The following is a 24,287-nucleotide window of genomic DNA, read 5'->3' as shown; positions in this document are numbered from 1 at the left end:
GCAATTTGCTTGTGATGTGAGGCAGGGTAGGGAAATGTGCAATGTCTAAAAGATATTTCCTATTAAGAGGAAGCCAGCAGTCATAAACCTTTTTGTTTCTAATGGACACAGAACATTCTACCCTGTTTGTTGCAACTATATTTGCGTTATGGCCCCTAGGTGTGTCACAGAACCCTACATGCTGTGAATAAAGCAGCTTTTTGGAAGGATATATTGCCAGTTCATATACATGGAAAGCCTCCTTTCTCTCATTGCGAACAAGCTGTGAGTAGTGGCAGCAGGAAAGCAAGAGGAAGTCACTCAACTGTGGAGAGGATTCCTTTTTTAGCAAATGTTAAGTCAAAGACTTTGGCTCCTCCTCTTCCTATTACATGCCTTTGATTTCTTATGACCGCTTACTGTGTGCTTAACTTCACATGCGGCTAACGGTTAGTCCTAGGTCTGAAAAGGTTGAAAATAGCTGTAAGCACAATGACCCCAATAGTGTTTAAACTTGATTTCTTACTATCATATGCTTGTATGGTCACCCTTTTAAATCAGTTCAGATTATTGGTCAACCCCCAAAAAGTTTCAGACATATAACAAGACATTAAAAAAGTAACACTAAGTGCAATATAAAACCTAATACAGATCACCAACTTGGCAGTCAACCACAAAAGTCAATAAATTTATTCTTAGGTTTCTATAGGTTAGGTTTCTATAGCTAATCTTGCCACTCCAAATCAATTCATAAAAATCAGGAAACTAAAATTCACTTCAGCAACACTACTGACTTCTGAACTAGACTTGATATTCGGGGTAGGGTTGGACGTGGTTCTGGATAGGGTAGAGTTGGTGCCATGGTCAGACCATGTGGTTTTGAAGGCTCAGCTGGGGATGCCATGCCCTCCCTGCAAGGGCGGGGAGCTAATTTATGCTCGCCCGCGGAGACTCATGGATCCGACTGGTTTCCAGAATGCTCTGCGGGAATCGATGCTCCATAGCGGTTTGTTGGATGAGATGGTGGAGGACTGGCAAAGCCAGCTCTCCGAAGCCATTGATGAAATCGCACCCCGTCATCCTCTTCGTCCCTGCAGTTGCTGAGCTCTGCTGGCCGACTAGAGGAAAACATTCCTCCCTACTAGAAGTATCTACCACCCAGCCTATTAAATACTTTTGGAGATGGTTGGGTGGTGGTTTTTTGGAGAAGTCTGCTGTTGTATGTTTTAAATATTTATGTGGTTTTATTGGTTTTAAAGCTATATGTATTTTAAATTACTATACCGATTGTAATCTGCCCTGAGCCTGCTGATGCAGGGAGGGCAGAATATAAATTGAATTAATAAAATAAATAAAATAAACAATGCAATAAGTAACAACAGATCTGCAGTTTTGGCTGTCCCTAATATGCACAACACTATCGTCGTATATCTCCTATCTTAGGCAGCCATGGTTTGAAACTGTAGGACTGAAGGAAAGCCTTATGAAAAAAGTGTTCAGCTCAGTCAGGTATTTTTCAGCCCCATAAAGACACTCTCAAATTTACTTTTTGCTCCTTTTATACCTTTTTGGGATCTAATAAGCCCGATCTCCTATTGATCTAGAATAGAAGCTTACCTAGGGACAGCATCAGCATAAGTGAAGACTATCTCTCTCAACTCTGGTGAAGTTTAGGATAGCTTGCTCTTGTAGCTGCTCTTTTAACAGCTGATTGTACAGGCCCAATTTAGGATAAAACATATTCACAAATAAATAAAACTATGTATTTACTCAAGCTGGGCCCATCCAACTGCCAAATATGAAGCTTGACCCAGGATCCAGAAACTCCTGTCTTTGAGTAATTTACATACAGCTGATATATTTTTAACTATTAATTTGTTATTATTCAAATTTGCTTTCTGACTTTCAGTCTCCTTTTGGAAAATGGTAGTACCTCAAAACCTAGGCAAGGTTTTGCCACAGTAATGAAAACCAGTAAGTTTTTAATATTTGTGTACTTATTTCCTTTTCTGAGCACAGAATACGTTGCATCTATATAAAGAAGTTTTTAAGCTAAAATACTAATTTATATTTAATAGCTAATATTTGTGGTATTGTATATTTCATCTTACCCTCATGCCTGTAAACTGCCGAGATGCCTTTTGACAAGTTTTATTGGTTCCATTTTCATATACACAAACATGATCCATAAGGCCATCAGACTCCAGAAAAGATCTTCCTGATAAAAGGACGAACAAAAGGCAATAAACAGGCAGGGTTATATGCACACTTAACAGAAAGAAGGTGACAGAAGCATGACTTCAAGCACATTTTTATGTGGGGGAGGAATGTGTATGGAGAAGACAGCTTAAACTTTATGCCTGCATATTTCCCTTCATTCATACACTGCTATTCTGATTTCCCTGTGGAACATGATAGGATTATATAGGCACTTCATGGGTGTTGAGAATGAAGGAAATGTTGATGAACAAATATGAGAAGCAAATATGATGAATAAAATGAGAGCCAGCACAGTGTGGTGGTTAGAGTGTCAGACTAGGATCTAGGAGGCCCAGGTCTGAATCCCCACTCTGCCATGGAAGTTTGTTGGGCAACCTTGGGCCAGTCATACGCTCTAAGCCTAATCTACTTCATGGAGTCATTGTGAGAATAAAATGGAGAAGAGGAGAATGATGTGAGCTGCTTTAGGTCCCCATTGAGGAGAACAGTGAGCAGGGGCGGCGCCAGGGTTTCTGGTGCCCGTGGCTGCCCCTACGTGCGTGCGCACGTAGTGCACGTGTGCGCCCGGACTGTGTGATGACATCACTGCGTGATGATGTCATCATGCAGCAAGCTGGCCCCATTGGCTGGCAGGTGGCTGGGACAGCGCGCGGAGGCTGTCTACGCTCCCAGTCGGGCACGGCAGGTGGCTGGGGAGGTTGTAACATCATCAGCAAATACAGTTGTAGTCATTGTTATTGCTAACTCTGGATTAAATTTTGTCGACGTTGAACATGCATATACTTTCTCTCATATATATGTAACCAATATGTCACATTTTCCCCACCATTGTCACAACACATTATAAAGTATGAAGTGAAGCAGGAAGCTATGCAGATGTACCTTTGAGGGATGGATTGCTCTGGACTTGTAGCCGGACTTTGATAACATCTAGGGGTGTCACTAGGGCAAAAATAAATTTTAAATGAAGTATTTTCTTCATACATTAATGTCAGGCTCACAATTTAAAAATACAACTAAATGAATGAGTTAGCCTAAGTAGAACATCAGCACTACTATAAACAGATTTCAGAGTACATGGTTGAAGAAATCCTTCCAAGCATAGTAATAGCTTATTCAGAAATCAGGACACAAATACAACAAGCTGGTGATATACTTATCTATTGATTTCTAGGTTCATCATATGAGCACTTGGAACTGAAGGGCTGCAATCCTAAGAACACTTTCTTGAGAGTATGCCCAAATGGGGAAAAATGGGAGTTGCTTTCAATAAACTTGCTTAGGATTGTTCCCTATGTTACTTGGCTGAAAGTGGTTTTATCATAATTCCCAACAAATAAAGAAATGATGGATCTTGTTGGTAAATAAGCTGTTTTTCTATATGCACAACAGGATCATCATTATATCTAATTCTGACAGTGGCTGCTAGAGTGTGGATCAAAAAACCTGTAAAATGGGGCCAAGAAAATACAGTAGTGAGTTTTTTTTACAGACCTGAGGGACCCCATATTTCCAGAAAAATATGGGGGCGGCTCAAGGGGTAGGAGAAGGGTAGTGACAGTGCGCAGGCAAGTGGTAGTGGTAGAGGGGGAATGGTGGCACCACAGGGGAAAGTGAAAGGAAGAAGCTGGGCAGACAAGCAAGAAGGTGACAGCATTGCTTCTTTCTCCTTTCTTCCCCAATTGCTGATGTGCCTCCTCCCCACAAAAGAAGGTGGTAAAGTGAAAATGGTGGGGGGAAGAGAAGGAGATAGTAGTTGTGCTGCTGCTTTCTCTTATTTTTCCCACCATAGGGTGGCTGGAGGGGTGGCCACTGTGGGAAAATACGTGCTGTCTGGGAGCGGCCATGAAAATCTGAACTTTCCCGCCCACAAGGCAGCAATCTAGGCTTTAATGCAATGTTTCCCCAAACTTCAGAACAAAGAAGATTTGGGAAAGATCACAGAAATGCCAGGGAAACCACAGGAAGTGCACAAATGCATCACAATGATATGGGGAGGCAGGAAAAAAACACTATTTCCCAAGAGCACTGAAGCCGAGGAAAATAACTTATTTATTTTATTCAATTTATATTCCGCCCTCCCTGCATCAGCAGGCTCAGGGCGGATTACAACCAAGTTTAAAATCATATTTCACAGTATATACAATTAAAAACCATAAAACATCTTAAATACATAGATTATAACACACACACACACACATTATATACATACATACATAAAAAAACAGCTGCACATAATCTAGACAACCACCTTTTTAGCCATCTCTGAAGTATTCTGGCAGGGAAATATGAGAGATGGAGGTATCACTAGTAGGGAGGGCATATGTTGTACTCCCCTGGCTACAGGACACCGCCTCGCATCAACCAAATGTCTGGCGAAACAGCTCTGTCTTACAGGCCTGTTGAAAAGCTAAGAAGTCTCTCCGGGCCCTGGTCTCATTGGACAGAGCGTTCCACCATGCTGGGGCCACGAGTGAAAAAGCCCTGGCCCTGGTTGATGCCAAGTGAGCCTCCCTAGGGCCAGGGATCTTTAGTGGATGTTTATTGCTAGAGCGAAGAGTCCTCTGGGGTTCATATGGGGAGAGGCGGTCCCACACATATGCCGGTCCCAGTCCGCATAGGGCTTTATAGGTTAGTACCAAAACCTTGAACCTGATTTGGTACTCCACCGGCAGCCAGTGCAGCTGACGCAATACTGGTGTTATATGTGCATGCACTGGCAGTTCAGTGATGACCCACGCCACTGCATTCTGTACCAGCTGTAACCACCGGATTAGGTTCAGGGAAAGACCAGCGTAGAGTGCGTTACAGTAGTCCAGCCTAGAGGTGACCATTGCTTGGACCACTGTAGTCAAGTCGTGGGACGAAAGATAAGGGGCGAACTGCTTGGTCGGTCGAAGATAACAAAAAGAAGACCTGGCAACCGCAGTGGACCTGACCTTCCATCATCAAGGAGGGATCCAGGATCATCCCCAGGCTCCTAACTATCGGAGCTAGTTTAAGCACCGCCCCATCGAGTGTAGGAAGCCGGGGTCCCGAGTCCACATTTCTGCGGCTCAAGTACAGGATCTCCGTCTTCGTAGGGTTTAATCTCAGCTGACTTTGCCTCAACCATCCAGCCACAGCTTCAAAAGCACGCTCCAGGGCAGCTAGGAACGATCCAGGCCATCTGCCCAACAACAGATACAGCTGGCTGTCATCCGCATATTGGTGACACCCAAGCCCGAAACTTCACACCAACTGGGCGAAGGGGCTCATATAGATATTAAATAATAATGGTGAGAGTATCGCCCCCTGTGGCACACCACATATTAGTGGCCTACAGGATGATATCTTCTCCCCCAGTGCCACCCTCTGCCACTGTAATGCTGTCCCCTGAATTCCCACATCAGCAAGGCGGAGGGTCAGAAGTTCATAACTGACCGTATCAAACGCTGCTGAAATATCTAATAAAATCAGCAGCGCCGATCTGCCTCGATCCAGATGTCTGCGAATATCATCCGTGAGGGTGACCAGCAACGTCTCCACCCCGTGTCCTGGGCGAAAGCCGGACTGGAAGGGATCTAGGGCTGAGGTCTCCTTCAGGAAATTCTGAACAAAGAATTTGTGTGGAAATGGCCAAAGTGGGCCCAAATATTTGTACTTACCCAAAAGAGATGTAATCATAGCACCACAACAAGAGGAAATTGCTTGCTGAGAAGTTGTGACTTTGTACAATTCATTTCCTTTGGAACCCATGGCTTACTCCTTGAAAAACATAAATAGCACATTGCAGTTTATTTTTTAAATTGAGCTTAAAACCTCACAACATGTAGAATTGTTCACCATCAATTGCTCTTTAACAATACAAGCTATCTTTAATAGTTGATCAAATTCCAAAAACTTTAGTATGAAATTTTTTAAATTGCACAAAACTAATAACAGACAATGTTTGCAGGTAGCCACTTTGGTCCACAACGATTATCCAGCCTTGGGAGGGCTGCACTGCTGCGTTGGGCCTTCCTGCCACTACATGGCTTCCTTGGGAAACCGTGTTGCTGACATAGATTGATGAAAATTAATGCCATAATCTCTATATCTTCTCACAAACTGCTTCTCAAACGCATCTCAGTTTCAAGAGAGATTGGCCATGCAGAAAGGAGAATTGCTGTTTGAGAATGAGTTTAAAATTCCCTTAGGGATGTGCATCTTTGGATCTGGGCCAATATACAAAATAATTTCAATACTGGATTCAACTTCTGTGAAATTTGTAGGCCTCTAAAGTCAAATACTACTTTGAGATAAATCCTTCTTATGACAATCTTACTGGTGAAAAAGTGAAATTTGCTAGGATGCTATTAATGTATAAGGGTCTAGTGTAGCAAAATAAAACCGAAATCTAACAGCACCCTAAAGACTAGTAACAAAGTAAACCCCATTGCATAGACCTGAGTAGGATTCTGAGTAGACCTGCATAGGATAGCATTGAGAGTGTACTTTGGACAAGGTCTGCAGTAACTTTTAAAGTATTAACAATACCACTACATGTAACTATTTTGAGATGTGTACCCAAACACTTGGGGATTAATGCCAGTAAGACCAACAACTTTAATCAATATATTCAACTATCATGCTTCTATTTTCATCTCCATAGCAAACCAATTTACTGGATCTGAATCCATGAAAAAGGTAGTTGGCTCACTAGAAATTATTTCTGTGACTTAAGCTGGCTAAAATGAATGTGTGGAGCTAACCTGTATCATCTTTAAAGACAATCCTCCTTATTAATGTTATTTATAGTCCACCTTCCTCAGGGCAAATGGAAGAGGACTTTGCTGGGTCCTGGACTTCATTCTATGATTAGGTTAAAAATAAGCACAAAGACTTGAGTATATTAAGGATATAAAGGCTTGAATATAATTTGTTTTAATCATCAGTCTGCCTATTTGTAGTATCAAATGATATGTAGAGTAATGTTGCAAGCAGACTACTTAGCGTGTTTGTTGATTTCCCCCTCCTATCCCCCCTTTCCCCTTCCCATGCCCCTTCCTATCCTGACCTTGTTCAAATTAAATAATAAAAAAATATAAAAAAATATAGTCCACCTTTCTCAGAGACACAAGGAAGATTACAGTGTGATTCAGTACAGTCAATTTCAAAGACATGTAAACAATGTAATAGGGTATGGAATGCAAATTTGTAAAGATTTAAACCAGCAAAAATTCAATGCAGTAGACAAAGAGCATTTACAAATAGGCGACTCAAAAACATGACTACCAAAAGAAAAGGCTAAACGTTGTTTTTGAAACTCAAAGAGAAGAAGAAAAGAAGTGGCAAGTCAGTAGGCATATCAGGATTATCACATTCGAGCACCTCCTCAGTACAATATCTCCATCTATTCATATTCAAGAGAGTACTAAAAATAAATTTAAAAATAGTATGTGCTGAGAACAGAGACTCTAAACAGGTTATTACTACTGTTGAACTGCATTGTTTTACATCGTGTAATCCGCCTTGAGCCTCACTGAGAAAGGCCTGTTCCAAATAAAGCATTTTAAAAGAAGTTGGAAAGGCAAAGGGAGGGGGGGAATGCCACCTCGTACCTTCTCCTCCCCCAAGAAACAGCCACATCTCATGAGGCACCCCATCAAACACCCCCAAACTATCCCCCCCCCCGCAAGTAGACCTCACTCCACTAGAACCCTAAACTCAGGGAGGAACTCATCTGTTCACCTCCAGCGCTCTATGCAGCGCCTCCCTTCCATAAGGCTGCTTTACTTTCTCTACATGGAGAGGCGAAATTTCTCCTCGGACCCCCGCCCCCCATCTCCTCACCTAACAACGCGACGCTTACCTGAGCGAGGGGCTGAAGCCGAATCCCCAGCCAGGCCCTTTCGAGGCACGCGGGGCCGGAGGCTGAGGCTCCTCCTCGGGGAGTGGCGCCGCCGCTCAGTCCAGGGCAGGAGGCGAGGCCAGCCCCGGGAGCTGCTGGTAGGCCCAGTTGGCCAAAGGCGGGAAAACGCGGGCAACTATGGCCGGGGCACGAAGATCCTGAGCACCAACGTCCGTGCCGGGCTCCATGAGTCCAGTTATGGTGGGGTAAGGAGAGGGAGGGGAGCGGAGGAAGAGCAGGGCCGGCGGCTCGCGCGGCGGGAACGAGCATTTCAAACGTCAACCGTCCCTCTGCGGGCGGCGGGTACGGGAAGGGGGCTCAGGGGAAGGCGGCGCTGGACACCGAGCGCTGCCCCCGGGGACAACGCAAGGGGGGAAGTTAGGGTGAGTGGAAATGGGAGAAAACGAGGTTGGAGGAGCAGGAAGCAGCCGTCTCGGTCTATTTAGCTCGCTCCACTTCTTCCAGCAACCCTTTAAAGAGTTTTTAAAAAGCCATTTTCTATGTACTGTTTGTCTTGCAGGCAGTAACCGTCACAGGGAGGTAGGAGGAGAAAATGTGACTTCCCAAGAAAATGAAACCAAGTGGTTTGAAAAGTAGCAGCAAAGGACAGTTTCCCTGTAAGTGTCCATATCTTACAAGGGTGTGAGGCTCAGAACTTTCTTTTTTGCTTGAATCTCTAATCCAAATCTGCTGTCCTTTAGAAACAGAGAAACAACATTTACCTACCTTTGAAGTGTTGGAATCTCCCCTAGGCTGACTGGCTCTAGATAGACAGTGCAATCCTAAAAAGAGTCTAAGACCGTTGGGCTTAACTCTTTTTAAGATTGCACTGATAACCTTTTTGTACGTTAGTTGGAGAACGTGTTTCTCTCAATTTATCACTGAATATAAATGTTGTGTATGTTGTATGGTGTGTTTTGTGAGAATCATGCCAAAAAAAAGACTTAAGTTTGTTTTCATTGAAAATCTTTTAGGTATGATTTGTTTTTGTTTCAAAAGTAAATAAGCAGATAATGTGTATGAAATAGATCAGATTTAAATGCTACACAGCTTGCGCTACATAGACATAATATGTGTTGATATCTCTGCACCTAGAATATAAATACAGCCATGCAGAGCAGCTGGTTGCAATTAAGATTTTAAAATGTAGCTGTGCAAAGAACTTGATGAAGGAAAAGTTGCCTTTTTGGAAACTAAAATTTCTATTCTTTTGCCTTCTCACTTTTATTATTAACATGTATTTATTTTGCCACGGACCTGAGCAATATTTCCATCTAGACCAAACATTTAGACAGATAATTTATTATTTGCTTAGAAAATACTTAATAATTGTTCTGTATAAAAGTTACAGTTTAAAAAATGAATCCTACTTATGATCTCAATATAAATGATTAACAGTGCAGTCCTAAGAGTTAAACCAGTCTAAACCCATTGATTTCAATGGGCGTAGACTGTAGTAACTCTGCTTAGGATTGCACTTCCAGTTTGTTAGATTCTTTCGCTATTCTTTAATAGCATTGTCAGTTTGAGACATTTTTGCAAAAGTGTGGGGCAAAGTTCAGTTATCAAGTAATAAACATCAAAAGCTCATTGTGGGTTATTCAAAAAGGAGTGTTATTTACTACATTAGCAGCTAGTGTTTAGAAGATTTTACTACTTATATGCATTTTAGCGAGAAATACAGAGAACATACTCCATGTAAAGATAGCTTAGTGCAGGGACCCCCAAACTTTTTGAAACTGGGGTAACCTTGGAATTCTGACTCAGGATTGTGGGTGCAGCCACAGAAGATACAGAAGAAGCCCAAGGGCTGAGGAGAAGGGGGTAATTTTAAAAATACACTGGGAAGGAAGGGTGAGAGAATAAAACCAACCTTGTGGTGACAGCTGCTGCCACTGAAAGAACATTATTTTAATTTGCACAGCCAATGGATCTCCAGTGGTCAGTTAGAAGCCCTGCTGGGCATGGGTCCCACCTGGCTGTGCTCACTTTCTAAAAATACATGGTGGGCACCAAGAGATGTGTTAGCAGGCACCATGGCACCCATGGGTACCACATCGGGGATCCCTAGCTTAGTGGGTGGTAATCTACTTAATTTGCTTCTTTATACCTAAGAGTAGCCATATATTTAACTATTGAAAAAAAATTAAGGCTGCAGTGGTGAGAATGCTGGACTAGGATCTGAGAGACTTAGATTTGAAGGCCCACTCTGCTATGGAAGCTCACTGGATAACCTTGGGCCTCTCAGCCTCGCCTACCTAACAAATTTGTTCTAAGGATAAAACAGAGGAGGAAAGAACTGTGTTGTAAGCTGTTTCGAGTCCTCATTGGGGAGAAAAGAAGGGTATCTATATAATTTATTAAAAGATAAAAAAAATTGGCTACTTGGCTTGAACTATATAATCAGCTATGGCATTAAAGCCTGCAAACCATATCCAACCAAGCCTTTTAGTATTTGAAAACCCTATATCAATATAGAGAATAGCCATCAAATATCTTTGACCTGTCAGTGGACATCTCCTTAATGCATTTACCATATGCATCTCTACCTTTGTATATCGTTGACAATTTGCTATTCATGTTGAAATGTTGTGTTTGTAATGTTATGATCACTGCTGTTATAAAAACAAAAAATTCTCAATAAAAATTAAAAAAAGATTAAAAAATAAGACATCACACTCAACTATGGTTAAGTAATGGTTCATGAATCTGAATTATTGATAAACTCATGTGTGCTCCTTATTCCAGTTTCTCCTCTGCAAAGAATAGCAGTTACAAAGTAACTCTGGCTACCTGCATCATACAAGTGCAGGTGTATTGGCTAACTTCAGTTATCTTCATACCCAGTTAGGATCCTAAACCTGATTGTAACTTTGGTTTAGAACCCTGGTTTAATGGGAGGAAAGCTAACTGGTTAATTTATTCACTTAACATTCATGTATTAATGGAAAACCTGGGTTAGTTTTTATGGCGATTCTTGAATGTGATAAGCTAGCAATAAGCTACATTCATTTACATAACCATGGATGTTTCTAAGCCGTGAATTTTACTAATTTGACTGCCAACAAACTCGTGAATGGGATATCTATCAGAAGAAAAGAAAGAACTAACTCCATTTTTAATTTACAAAAAATTCTCTGCCTAATCATATAGAGATAATTCTTCACTTACTTTAAGTGACAACTTTCTCTTTTTGATTATAGGTGATATGCAAGGAAGAACAGACAGAAGTAGACCTCCCTTGAAAACTGTGAAGAAAGATTCCACAAAATCAGATAAATTAAAATACAAACCACTTACTGGGAAGGTGTTTTATCTTGATATTCCATCTAATGTCCTCTCTGAAAAGATAGCAGAAGATCTTAAGGAACTGGGAGGTGTAAGTCCATATGTACATTTTTTAAAATGAAGAATACCACAAACACTGAAAAAGTAGACTTTCCTATTAATCTAAAGCATGTACAATAAATACTTTAAATTTAAGTTTTCTGTTCATTAAGGAATCCATTGTAAAAGTGAAAATATCCAGATTGTTTCGTCTGAATCTTTCTACTTTTACGATGGTCTTCTAAATTAATAGAAAATCTAAGATCTTTATTATATGTGCTAAAGCTGAAATCTGAGTCTTTGGATGTGCAGTGCACTAATACATGCTTCCCTAAATTTGTTTTTCAGTTCAGCAAGTTTACTCATGCTACTCTAATGTGGAACAGACAGTACTCAGATAATTTAGAGGTTTTTTTTTTATAAATGCTTAGAAGAGCTGGATGATAGCAGTGTATCAAGAAGAGTTACTGTAGGTTTCGTTCCTTTGGAAGAAATGTACAAGGTGCAAGACAGAAAGCTAGAAAACTCCATATTTTTCTGTGCTTGTTGTAATCTGCCTGACACATTCAGCACATTGATACCTATCAAGAGAGGATCTTTATTTTTATTTGTATCTGACAAACTGAGCTTTGACTCATGAAAGCTTATACCTGGACCATTTTTTTGGTCTTAAGGTGCTACTAGACTTGAATTTTGTTCTGCTATTACATACTAATATAGCTATCCACATCCAACTGCCTTCAAGAGAGAGAAAGATGTGCCTCAGAGATGTATACTTTCTAGAAGTTCTGAAGCCATGGGGAAATAAATTTCTTCATTTTTTTCTGGAAAAAGCAAATTTGGGGAAGAATTGAAATACATGCAGTTATTACTTCCCTGTCAAACCTAAACTGCTTTTACTGATTGAACAACATAAAATACATCATTTATAACGTAGTCAGCATATACAATTGTAAAATTTGGCATATTTATGGAATTTAAAGTATAAATAACTTTATTTTCTATAACAAAAATTGCAACTATATGCTATACTTGAGAAAGTACTGCAAACTGCTGTACCCTATGCTACTATAGCAAATGTATCTTTGTTTTCTGCCATCTGAGAGGTGAGAAAAAGAAAAGCAGAAGGCAGAAAACAAAAACACTAGTAAACATAGGAAACTATATTGTTTGGACAGGAAATTTTTCATAGAGTCACAATAGGTGGGCTGCTAGCAGTTTTGGATATTAAGCTAAACATAACATTGAAAACACTCAGCTTTTAAGTAATATGTTATTTTTAAAACATCATTGCATGTTAATTGTTGCCAATATTATTAATGCTTAAATTATTGAAATTATTATATATATCTACAGCATAATCGTTTCCCCCCCCCAATTGTCCCCCAGTTTTTCCAAATCCTCCAACTTTTTTGTGCTATTCATTTGGAATGAGTGAAATGCTTTTTAATACTAGATTTTTCTTACTCAGAGAAAATATTTCATATGAGAGGTTCTTTTTAAAAAATGGGAAAAATAATGCCTGGGGGGCATTTTCCTGGTTTTCCCCCCTGTCTCCCCCAGACCCTTACATCTCTAGTCTTCCTTGTAGCTATGCCACTCACACACAACACAAAGATATTAACTTCACATTGACCCCATCAGGTGAAAGACCCATGTCAGCCTTATGTCATTCACTCACTGCCCAGAGCCATGTGACATTGTACAACAACAACAACATTTGATTTATATACCACCCTTCAGGACAACTTAACACCCACTCAGATTGGTTTACAAAGTATGTTGTTATCTCCACAACAATCACCCTGTGAGGTGGATGGGGCTGAGAGAGCTCCTAGAAGCTATGGCTGACCCAAGGTCACCCATCTGGCTTCAAGTGGAAAAGTGGGGAATCAAACCTGGTTCTCCAGATTAAAGTCCCACTGCTCTTAACCACTACGCCAAACTGGCTCTTCTCTTATGGTAAAGCTGTTATACTATGCATGAATGGGGCATTGTTGCTTGTAAAACTGATGTCAAATACTTTTTTATAGCTACTTGGTATTTTATAAAATTGTATTGTGATCTCTTTTATAAAATAGTATTGTGTTCTAAAACAATGCTTTTTCCCTTCTTGTTTAGAGAGTGGAAGGATTCTTTGGCAAAGATATCAGCTATCTAATCTCTAACAAAAAGGAAGCAAAATTTGCTCAGACTCTTGGACAAGTATCTCCAGTCCCAAGTCCAGAATCTATATATAATGGAGGAAATAGTTCCCCTCATCCAAGCAGCAGAAGAGATAAGAATGATGGAAGTTCATTTAAGATGGTGGACACAGTAAGTCCTGTTACCACTCCTGAAGAGTTTAAAAGATGTGTTCCCTCCTACCCAAAATACACTTATCCTTATCTATATTAAATGTTGGGGCTATCAGCTTTCAAGCCTGTTACTTTATTAATTTTAATCATACTTATACTTTAAGTAGTGCTTGCTGGTAATCATTTTAGTTTATCTGCTGCTTTTCCAAACAGATTAACTAACAGTGAGCCACCAATAGGCATGGTTTTGAGCTGTCCAAGTTCTAACTATTGTACTGAAAGACTACTCTCTTAATTTTATTTGTGAATTTAACATTTATGGCAAGTAAGAATGTTGATTATTAAGAGTTTCCTCTAGTGTTTAATTACGTTGTCAGAAAAGTTTTCAGACACTTTAAACATAAGAGTCAGCTACTTGTTTATTCTACATAATCTGACACATGTATTTTCATATTTGAGCCAGTTATGAGTATTTGAAAGAATTAATTTTTATCTTACAGCTCTCGCCTGCTCTGCAAATGCTATATACTGAGTATTTTCAGAGGTGTTTAAAACTGACAGCCCAATCCTAACCCTCTTTATTCAGAAGTAAGTCCCAGTGACTTTCTTCAAAATGCCTCTACATAAGATTAGTGTGAGAGTTCACTATTTTAAACAATTACGTTTACTTACTAAAAGTTGTTTGCTAGCAAAAGTTATTCTGTATTTTATTATTTGCAAATAGCATTGATATGTGTGTATATGTATATAGTTTGTGTGCGTGTGTGTACATACACATCAGGAGTCTCCAACCTTTTTGAGCCCGTATGCACCATTGGCATTCTGACACAGCGTGGTGGGCACAAAATAGATGCCACAGGAGGTAAAGCCACCCACAAAATTACTCTAATAGTAACTCTTCATTTCAGGCAGAAGCTCTGTTTAATAGGATGTCTTTTAAAATGAACATATTGTTTTAAAATATTTTCTTGTGTACAAACAGCTTCCCTTCAGTCATGCAATAAATATCCTTATGCTGTGATGGTAGCTGCTTCAAAGTAATATTTTAAAAGATTTGCACAGCCAATCAGATCTCCAGAGGCCTATCAGAAGCCCTGCTGCTGGGCAAAAGCCCCATTTGGCCCCAACCACTTTCTAAATACACTTGGTGGGTGCCGGGAAAGGTGTTGGCCGGGCACCGTATTGGGGGATTATGATTGTACACGCTATATTTTTTCTTAAACACAGGTGCACATGAGCAGAGGAAAATCCTTAGTTGAAAAAGCAATCAAAGAACAAGTACGTATCATTTATTTAGTATGACTTGCACTCTTTCCTCTCCCTTGGGGTACTCAGCTTCTTAAGTGGCCATAATTGTCAGCCCCATGTTTGTGGATTAACCATTAAATTCATATATGCATCTGGGATTCTTTTCCTACTTCTTTTTGTCACTTGCTAGCCAGTATGCCAAATTACTTCTTAAATGAATGCATGCTTATAAAATATATTTAGATGAGGGTCTTATATAAAAACATTTAACAGCAGCAGAAATGGTAATGTGAACCCCCATGCTTGAAATATACCATAATGATAGTTTGACAGGCCTGTATGCCTCTTGATCTTCTGCTTCATCATGTATGTTAAAAAGATGCATGAATATTTCCTTGTGAAGTCATGCAGAGTTAAAGTTAAGCCTCCCAAAATATTTGTTCCTTATTTACCCACTTGCTAGCTTTGTGAGTTGTTTTCAGAGAGTTAACTGCTCTAAGACTCAAACTGAGATAACAGTAAATGTTACAAGATTGGATTTTTAATGTGTAGGCTTTAAAAAAATAGACCAGATATAGAATAAACAATAACATGGGATCCCTGAGGAACAGCTTGATAGGGGAGTGGGGGGGAGTCTACGACAGGAGGTGAAAATTGGTGAAAATCAGCATCCCATCCCTGTTTCCATTCACAGAATTTTTCTCTTGGATCCAGCCCTAAGTTTTGCAAAATTGGAACAATCATTCATAACCAGTGATCCCAGTGGGATGGAGCATTTACTCACATTGTCCAATTCTGAACCCATCATATTTTAAAATTTCCAAAATGAAGAGCAATATCCCCTTCAACTCTCATTGTTTATCTTTTATCCATGTATCCCTTTTATCAACTCTGTATTTCCTGTCTTCATTCAGTGCCCCCTTCCTGCCCTCCTCTCCTCATCCCATCTTCTCTTAATTTTCTTTTTTTATGATGTACTTAAAAAAAATAAGAAAAAATGTTCTATAAAAAAACTGAACAAAATTGGTGCAAAAATAGGAACCTAATTTTGGCCCTTGTTCTGCCCATCCACCTTTTTCTCATTGCTGTGGAGGGCACATAATAGTGGTCACAGTGCAAATATTTGATGGCTCTCCAGGTGCTGCTATATTTGTACATGCCAAAATACTGTAACTGCTAAAAACAGAATGACTTTACAATAGCCTTGCTAAAACTAAGCTGGTCTATGTATGGTCAGGGCCTATATTGGAAATCACCTGGGAACACTATGTAAGTTGCCTTGAATTCTATGAGAAAAGAAAGTGGGGGAATATAAATGAGATATAAATAACAAACACCTGTTTTTCAGGAATTAATCCCTTCAGGAAGTATACTATCCAATGCCTTGAGTTGGGGAGTGAAAATACTTCATGTTGATGGCAAGTATTATTTTCAGTTTGTAAACTGTATTATTCATTTTCATTTGATCATTAATCTTCCTTTTTATAAGAAGCTAGATGCAATATTTTATAATCTTTCCTTTTAAAAATAGATATTAAGAACTATATTGATCAAAAGAAAAAAGATCTCTCTCTGTTCAAGAAATCAAGAGTGGAAGTCAAAGATGTGGTAAGTAGACATCTGTATATATTCAGAAAACAGTGAATCTGGAGATGTCTGCTATAGGGGCATCTCCACATCCTCTCCAAGTTTTGCAATCTCTTGTGTTTTTGCGGACACAGGATACATTAGTTTGGATGCAATGAGTCTTTCTCACTAAAATTTCCTCTGAGTTGCAAAGAAAAAATTCTTTTGTGACTGAAGCTTTGAAAAGGTAATCTAGGCTTAACAAGCTGCGGGTCTTGCCTTCCCACCGCTGCAGTGCTGCCGCTGTTTGTCTTCCACCCTTTTATTATCAGACATTTCATTGTGGTGATGCACAAGTGATGCTGTCAGTCCCTTAACTATGGTTAAAGAAAAGGGAGAGGATGCAAGATTCAATTCAAGGTATTGCTGTCACTTACAAAGCCCGTCATAGTCTTGAATCGTCATATCTATGGGACTGCCTCTCCCCCTATGCTTTGTCATGACAGCTTCGCTAATCTGAGCAGGACAGTCTTCAGATGCCATCCTGCAAATGGGCAAGATGAACAACTGCCCATACATGTGCTTTCTTTATTGCGATTCCCACACTATGAAGTGGCTTGCCTGATGAGGTCAGAAAGGCTTCCACTCTCCTATTCCACAAACTAGGGAAAACTGAATTATTCAAGAGGGCATTTTTACACAGATAATAGGGCTTTAATTAAGAGAAAGGGACTATGAACGTGTACGTTTGTGTATAATATGCACTATCAGTTGCTATATGCATTATCCTACTATATAATTCCTGTATCATTTAACATGTCATGCTAACAGCTTTGTTTCAGATTTCTGCAGTCCTGATCCTATAGCATTACTTATTGAATATCTCATCCTGTTGATTGTATTGATTTATACTGTGTAATCCACTTTGAGCCTCAGTGAGAAAAGTGGACTCATGCAAGATAGATAAAATAAACAAACATATCTCCCTCCCACTCCCTTGAATCTGGACAAGTTCAGATCCTATCCTTTCCCAACCAGTTTTAACTATTGTTAAGATTTTCTTTGGCTCTGACCTTAATGGTTAATGTTGTTTAATTTTAAACTAGGATTTTAAGACAATTTCAAATTTTGCTGAAAATCAAATCCAGGTTAGCACTAACCATGATTAAAGTTGATTCTGATATAAGCCTTAACCTTGATGTGAATGAATTCTTGATGGAGATAAGAGGTAAATAGCATGAAGGAGCTTGTGATCTTGTATTCTGCTTCAGACCATATCACTTAATCTCAGTTCTGTTTAAGGCATTTTTTTACTGAGAATCATTGATGTGTTCGCTGTCAACAATGGGGTTGGTTGTCTGCACTCTATGCATCTGATATGCTCCTAGTATATTGTTTGATTTGTTTTGTGAAATGTGCTGACTATTTTCATACTTTGATTTAAATGGTAATCCTAAGCATGTATACCTGGAGGTCAATTTCACCAAATTTAGTAGGAAATTTAGTAGGATTGTTCTCTGAGTAAACTTAGTTAGGTTAGCTTTGTTAGGCTTAAAAGTTCTGTTTATACCAACTGTTTACTTAGTTGTTAATAGACCATCTGATTTGGCCCTGTCATCAAAATGCTAGTGAGAGCCCATTTTATTTATTTATTTTATGTCATTTATAGTTTGCCTTTCTCACTGAGACTCAAGGTGGATCACATAGTGTGAGATTAGTACAATCAGTATCAAGGACATTTCCATACAGTATCAAGGACATTACCATAAACAACGATACAGGGTAAATAAATACAAGTTTACAGAGACATAACATTAGCAAGGATCCAATACATAGTTGAAGAAATGCTGAAACGGAACATAAGCAATTCTAGGACTGACATTAGACAACATGAAGCACAGGTAGTACATAGGAGTACGTATTTAAAGCAACGGATCTAAGGCAACATAATGAAGTGTAAGGTCCCTAACTCATTAGCGAAGCATCTGAGACCTCCCTACAATACAGCCCTCCTATCTGAATAAAGAGCCTTTTTGAATAATTCGGTTTCTCATCGTTTGTGGAAAGCCAGGAGAGTGGGGGGTCTCCTGAAATACTCAGGCAGGCCGTTCCACAGGGTAGCACAGCGAAAGCCTGTGTATGGGCTGCTGTTGATTTCGCCCATATGCAGGGTGGCACCTGCATGAGACCCTGTTCAGATGAGCGAAGCTGCTGTGGAGGAACATAGGGAAGGAGATGGTCCCGTAGGTATGCTGGACCAAGGCCGTGAAGAGCTTTGTATGTAATAACCAATACCTTGAACTGTGCATAGTGACTGGTAGGTAGCCAGTGGAGTGACTGTAGGATGGGAGTGATATTTATGCTCCTGCTTGCTCCTGATAATAGTCAAGCTGCAGCATTTTGCACCAATTGGAACCTCTTAGTTAACTTAGATGAGAGACCTATGTATATGTCATTACAATAGTCAAGTTTTGATGTTACCATAGCATGGATCCAGGTGGCCAGGTCAGCCGTGTTGAGGTAATAAGCCATCTTCCAGCCTAGAGTAGGGTTGTAGAAAACATTTTTTGTGGCTGCCTTTTGTTTTTTTAGTAGTAGCTCTGGATCCAGTATAACTCCTAGGCTCTTAACTGAGTCTGCAAGGGTCAGATGAACTCCATCGAAAGTGGGAAGTACAATGTCCTTCAAGATCTCTGCCTTATCAACAAGCATCACTTCCATCTTACCTGGGTTCAATTTCAATTTGTTCTTTTTCAGCCATTTCACCACAACTGTCAGACTGCAATCTAAGATTTCTATTGCATCCTGTGGGGACCTGGATAGCAAGATATAAAGTTGGGTGTCATCTGCATATTGATGGCATCCAACTCCATAGCTGTGAATGAGTTATCCTAAAGGCTTTACATAGAGGTTGAATAACATGAGAGATAAGATTGTGCCCTGCAGAACCCCGCAAGATAGTTCCCATTCTGGAGACAGCTGATCTCCGATGGCAATCGTTTGAGTTCGTTCCATGAGAAACAATTTAAACCAGTCCAGGGCACATCCTTTGATGCTCACTTCTGTTTCTAAACACCTCAACAGGATGGCATAGTTTACTGTGTCAAAGACTGCAGATAGATCCAGGAGGAGCAATAAGGAGGCATGGCCTTTGTCTATATTCAGATGGAGATCATCCACTAATGCTACTAGTGCTGTCTCTGCCCCATACCCTGGTCTGAACCCAGACTGGAAAGGATCCAGAGCACTAGAATTATCCAAGAAAGTCTGGAGTTGGTCAGCTACTCTCTCAATCGCTTTTCCAAGAAAGGGCAGATTAGAGACTGGGTGATAATTGCCCACATCAGTTTTATCCAGGCCTGGTTTTTTAATTAGTGGATTGATAACCACCTGTTTGAGTGGCTGGGGGAAGGTGCCTTAAGTTTTAAGTTTCTTAACATGAATATCTACAATTTTTCAGGCTTTCAAATAAAATGGAAAATATCTAAACCATTTAAAATGGACTATGTTTCACAGATCCTAATTACTGAGAGAATGTTTTGCCATTCTGTACTCTTGTCTTATATTTTTCTTCTCTTCCTATATGTTCAGATGTAAGAATTTGATACAGTTTGAGGCTCAGCAAATAAAAATGCTCACTACAGTCTTTCTCTTAATTAGGAAAAAAAGACTTCTCGGAAAACAAATAGTAAGTATTAAGAGACATGACTGAGACTGTTGTCTGTTCTGTTAAATAACAAAAGAAAAATACTAATGGATTTTTAAAAACAAAAGTTGCTAATATACAAGGTAAGATAATTGCTAGTTACTGCTTTTTGAAAGAAATATGTATATATGTGTATAGTTCTTACAGACTTCAATTCTTTTGAACAGGTATACTGAAAAATCCTTTTCTGAAAGTAGAGGATAGAAGATGGTAAGTGCTGTTTATTAGTAGGATTAACATCAATTAGCTAGTATATTAGAAGCTTTGATTAACAATCTGTCATTGTCACAGTAAGAGTTATATTGAAGAAACGTGTCTGTGCATTCAGATACAAAAGACAGGGTTTCCCAAAACTTTCTACTAGTAGATGGATGAGTAGAAGGTGGGGAAGGAAAAGTTGCAGGGCATAATTGCTGTTTGACTTTCTCACAGAACAAACTCAGCTGGAAGTATGAATGTTCCACCAACCTGGATCACTGGATTGACACACAAAAGGCCAAAAAGATGAATGTGGAGGCAGGCTATTGTGTGCTGTAATTGCTGCTTCCCACACTCGTGGGTGAATGGCATAGGCTCGTATGGGGTCTGAACTTTCTAAAGGGGAATGTAGGGTTGGCATATAGAGAGAATAACAAATGTATAATTCTGCTGTAGCCATTTGGTGTTCATAGCAAAAAAAAAGAGTAATATAGAGTGGAGTGGAGTTAAAATTTATTTTATTGTATACTGTTTTGAGCAATGAGTGAATTATATCAACAACAACATCATTCAATTTATATACTGGCCTTCAGGACAACTTAATGCCCACTCAGAACCGTTTACAAAGTATGTTATTATCCCCACCATATACACCCTGTGAGGTAGGTGGGGCTGAAAGAATTCCTCGAAGTTGTGACTGACCCAAGGTCACCCAGCTGGCTTCAAGTGGAGGAGTGGGGAATCAAACCCGGTTCTCTTAACCACTACACCAAACTGGAAAAGTGGCATAGTAGTACTGTAAATAAATAAACAATTGTCATGCAAGAAAGAGCTATATAAAATGGATGTTTATTACATTTTAAAATGTTTATATATGTACGTTCAATAACACAAACTTTCTCCCCCAATATAGTATCTACAGACCATTTTACTTGCAACTTTCCAGCTTTCCAGTTGTCAACTACTCTAATCCAAAACCTTGCAGTCCATTTGATGTTGACAAGAAGAACGTTTACGGCCAAAAGCAAATTCAGATGAGGCAAAGGTAAATGAAGGGGAATAGGATAAAAGCAGTGGTGCAGGATGACAAAATTTGGTAACTGGCTAGAGAGGATGGAAACAAGCCTGGGTTTTTACAAAAAAAAAACACCTCATAGTGGCAAGCAAAAAGTAGAGAAATAAGTAGACAAGCTGCCTTTTCTTTTTACAGCCTATTGTAATATGCATGACTACTTTGAAAAGAAAATTCACTTGGTGTCAGAGTAAGTGGAAGCCTTACGCAAGGCCCAGGGATTAGGGAAAATGTGTACATAGGAAACAAGTCTGGGGGCTGGAAACTAAGTAATCAAAGGGACAAGAAGCTCAAGAGAGGATGGTACTTGAAGGAAGGATGCCAGGTATGTGCTGAGTTGAGAAACCTATGAGAAGTATAGGTGGAAGAAGCAGGTACCTGAAGGGGGAAAAAGGAGAAGGGGTTACAAAGAGCTAAAGAAACAGGAAAGTGGAAGGTTGTAAAAAATCACTCAGGCTAGATTCTTAAAGTACGGTTCTGCGATTCTGTGGGCAAGGAAGTGTATAGGAGTGATGAGGATGGAAAGTAGCTGAATTTCATATATTGACTTGAATCCATATCTTAGTCAGCAGGTCTGTACTTATTGTGTAACTGTCAAGCTAGTGGCATTTAGCCAATCATATTTGTCCCAGACCTGCTTTTGAGTAGCTGTATGATATATCAGGCAATCAGGGTGTAATTGAACATCCTGTCCAATAATGCTTTTTGCAAAATTAGATTGGTATAGATCCTTTCCCCACTCTAATGCAATTTTTAATGGAACACTTCTTGCAAAATTGGGCTTTCCCAGTCCAGCATTTGGTTTTCTTCCAATAAGTGAATCTTTCAGTAGTAGTTACTTCAAAGTTTAGGTGTCTGAGTACTCAATTATATATCCCGGGAGGTGACTAAGAATGCACAATCCTGCTTGCGATATTTATGTTCTGTTTTGGGGTGGGGGATGAATTTAATTCCCCCTCTATAGCATCCACAATAAATCTGGAAGTTGAAAAATAAACGCCAGTATAGTTTTACCATATGAAAAATATCTCATTTTCTTCTGTTGCTTGAAACAATTTCCCTGCTTGTATATGCATCATAGGATTATTTACTTTCGAGAAGTTTTTCTTTCTTAGTCTTGAAAATAGAGAAAGTCACAGAAGAAAAACTAGCTCAGTATGCAGTAGAAATTCTTCATTTTATGCATTCTAGAATTGTGTTCAGTTCCTTGAAACATCCTGCCTATTCCCATAACAGCTGGTTGCCTGTTTTTTATTCCAGTGGAAAGAAATTGGTATAACCAGTGGGGGGAAAGGACTATTCTAATCCCTGTGAAATCAACTAACTGAGATCTCTACAGAAATATAGCTGTGTGTTCATAACAACTTTCAGTAAAGCCATAACACACTATTCTAAAGTGGAAATGCCAAATTCCATGAGAGTTTCTTTTTATATAGTAATTCATACAGTAATTTGTACAAATCAGTCCGATAACTAATCATTCCTATTAATGCCATATGTTCATCTTATACAGTAATTTGTACTAATCAATCTTATAGTAATGTGATGAAAAGCAAGAGGGAATCTGCTTTAGCTTTAATGAGTACTGTTTTTGTAGCCTTGCAGTTCATGTGGTCAGTTTTATAGTGGTTAATTTACTGCTTCTTTTTACACTGGTATATATGTGTGTGAACTGTCTTCCATGTCGTCGTCTAAAATTAGCACATTGAAACTACTGGTTTTGAGATGTGTTGTTTAATTTGTTAACTTCTGAGGTTTTTGTTACACACACAAGGATTCTCATACAGAAATGGTTGCTGTACATGCACTTTACTACTTCAGAAATAAGTGTGAATTGATCCTTTATCTAGAAACTGTTACTTTTAATTTGTATTTTATTGGCATTCCTAGATGTGACATAATTGATAAGGCTAGGTGTTTCTAACTTCCTACATAACTCTTGGGCTTTAACCAAAAAAGCTGATCTGTTGCTAGTGCCAGTCTACATAGTTCTTTAATTCTTTTCAGGTATGTTTTCCGTGTCTGGAATTTTCTCATCACCATGTATCACCTTCTCACCTTGCTACATGATTCATTAAATACGTGAGTGAGGAGGCCAGGCACGCTCCTTGGGAGAGCTGTTCCACCATAAAGAGATGGGCCTTCTGTTGTGTGCCTACCCAGAAAAGCGCTTTTACTTGATGGGACAATCAGGAAGGCTTCTCCCTGTGATCTTAATTCCTGGCAGGAACATATGTTGGAAGATATCCTGTTCCCAAGCCATGTAGGGCTTTAAAGGACAAAACTAATATCTTGAATTAGGCTGGGGACCAGATCAGTAGTCGGTAGTATTGGAGTCACATGCTCCCAATAGCTAGCCTTGACCAGCAGTCTAGCTATAGCATAGCTGCAAGTTCTGAACATTTTTCAAGGGTAGTCCCAAGTAGAGGGCGTTGCATTAGTCTGGCCTAGATGTAACTGAGACATGGATCAATGGCTAGATATCATATGACTGAACAAAGCATGGGTGGAGCTGACACAAAAGCACTCTGAGCAGCTACAGCCACCTGGTTTTCTAAGGTGACTGCTGTGCCTAGCAGCACTCCCAAGCTGTGAACTTGACTTTTCAAGGGAGTATAACTGCATCCAAGACAGGCGACATCTCAAGTCCTTGATCTGCCTTTCTACTGACCCATCTGGGCTTCAAATGTTCTAGGTGATATCTATTACTGGCATGGAAACTATAGGACTACATGATCCTAAATAGCTATGTAGCAAGATGACCAAAATTGTGGAGTTTGAGAAGCAGTCTTGCTGTGGAAA

The 24,287-nt window shown here is 39.6% G+C and overlaps 2 protein-coding genes across 3 annotated transcripts in view; one reads left to right on the top strand and one right to left on the bottom strand.

Moving 5' to 3' along the window:
- Window positions 1-8,115, bottom strand: part of SLC25A40 (solute carrier family 25 member 40) — a 42,218-nt gene extending 34,103 nt beyond the window's left edge. The window contains exons 1-4 of the mRNA XM_054991760.1: window positions 8,033-8,115; window positions 5,847-5,946; window positions 3,082-3,141; window positions 2,091-2,197 (exon numbers count right to left, since the gene is read on the bottom strand). Of these exons, the coding sequence (XP_054847735.1) occupies window positions 2,091-2,197; window positions 3,082-3,141; window positions 5,847-5,937 (258 nt within the window). The 5' untranslated portion in view covers window positions 5,938-5,946; window positions 8,033-8,115. The remainder of the gene's footprint in view (window positions 1-2,090; window positions 2,198-3,081; window positions 3,142-5,846; window positions 5,947-8,032) is intronic.
- Window positions 8,116-8,148: 33 nt separating this feature from the next.
- DBF4 (DBF4 zinc finger) overlaps window positions 8,149-24,287 on the top strand; it is a 35,942-nt gene continuing 19,803 nt past the window's right edge. Inside the window, exons 1-10 of one of the 2 annotated variants that reach the window (XM_054991758.1) lie at window positions 8,149-8,277; window positions 8,592-8,688; window positions 11,275-11,450; window positions 13,520-13,714; window positions 14,923-14,973; window positions 16,292-16,361; window positions 16,475-16,551; window positions 20,170-20,197; window positions 20,383-20,425; window positions 21,327-21,458. In XM_054991758.1, the coding sequence (XP_054847733.1) occupies window positions 8,643-8,688; window positions 11,275-11,450; window positions 13,520-13,714; window positions 14,923-14,973; window positions 16,292-16,361; window positions 16,475-16,551; window positions 20,170-20,197; window positions 20,383-20,425; window positions 21,327-21,458 (818 nt within the window). In that variant the 5' untranslated portion in view covers window positions 8,149-8,277; window positions 8,592-8,642. Of the gene's footprint in view, window positions 8,278-8,442; window positions 8,455-8,591; window positions 8,689-11,274; window positions 11,451-13,519; window positions 13,715-14,922; window positions 14,974-16,291; window positions 16,362-16,474; window positions 16,552-20,169; window positions 20,198-20,382; window positions 20,426-21,326; window positions 21,459-24,287 lie in introns of those variants that run through there. The other variant, XM_054991759.1, reaches the window with a different exon arrangement.

Source organism: Eublepharis macularius, chromosome 11 (assembly GCF_028583425.1).
Source record: "Eublepharis macularius isolate TG4126 chromosome 11, MPM_Emac_v1.0, whole genome shotgun sequence".
In the NCBI taxonomy this organism is placed as follows: Eukaryota; Metazoa; Chordata; class Lepidosauria; order Squamata; family Eublepharidae; genus Eublepharis; species Eublepharis macularius.
The sequence above is the reverse complement of the archived record's forward strand: the minus strand, read 5'-3'. Positions and strand labels throughout refer to the sequence as shown.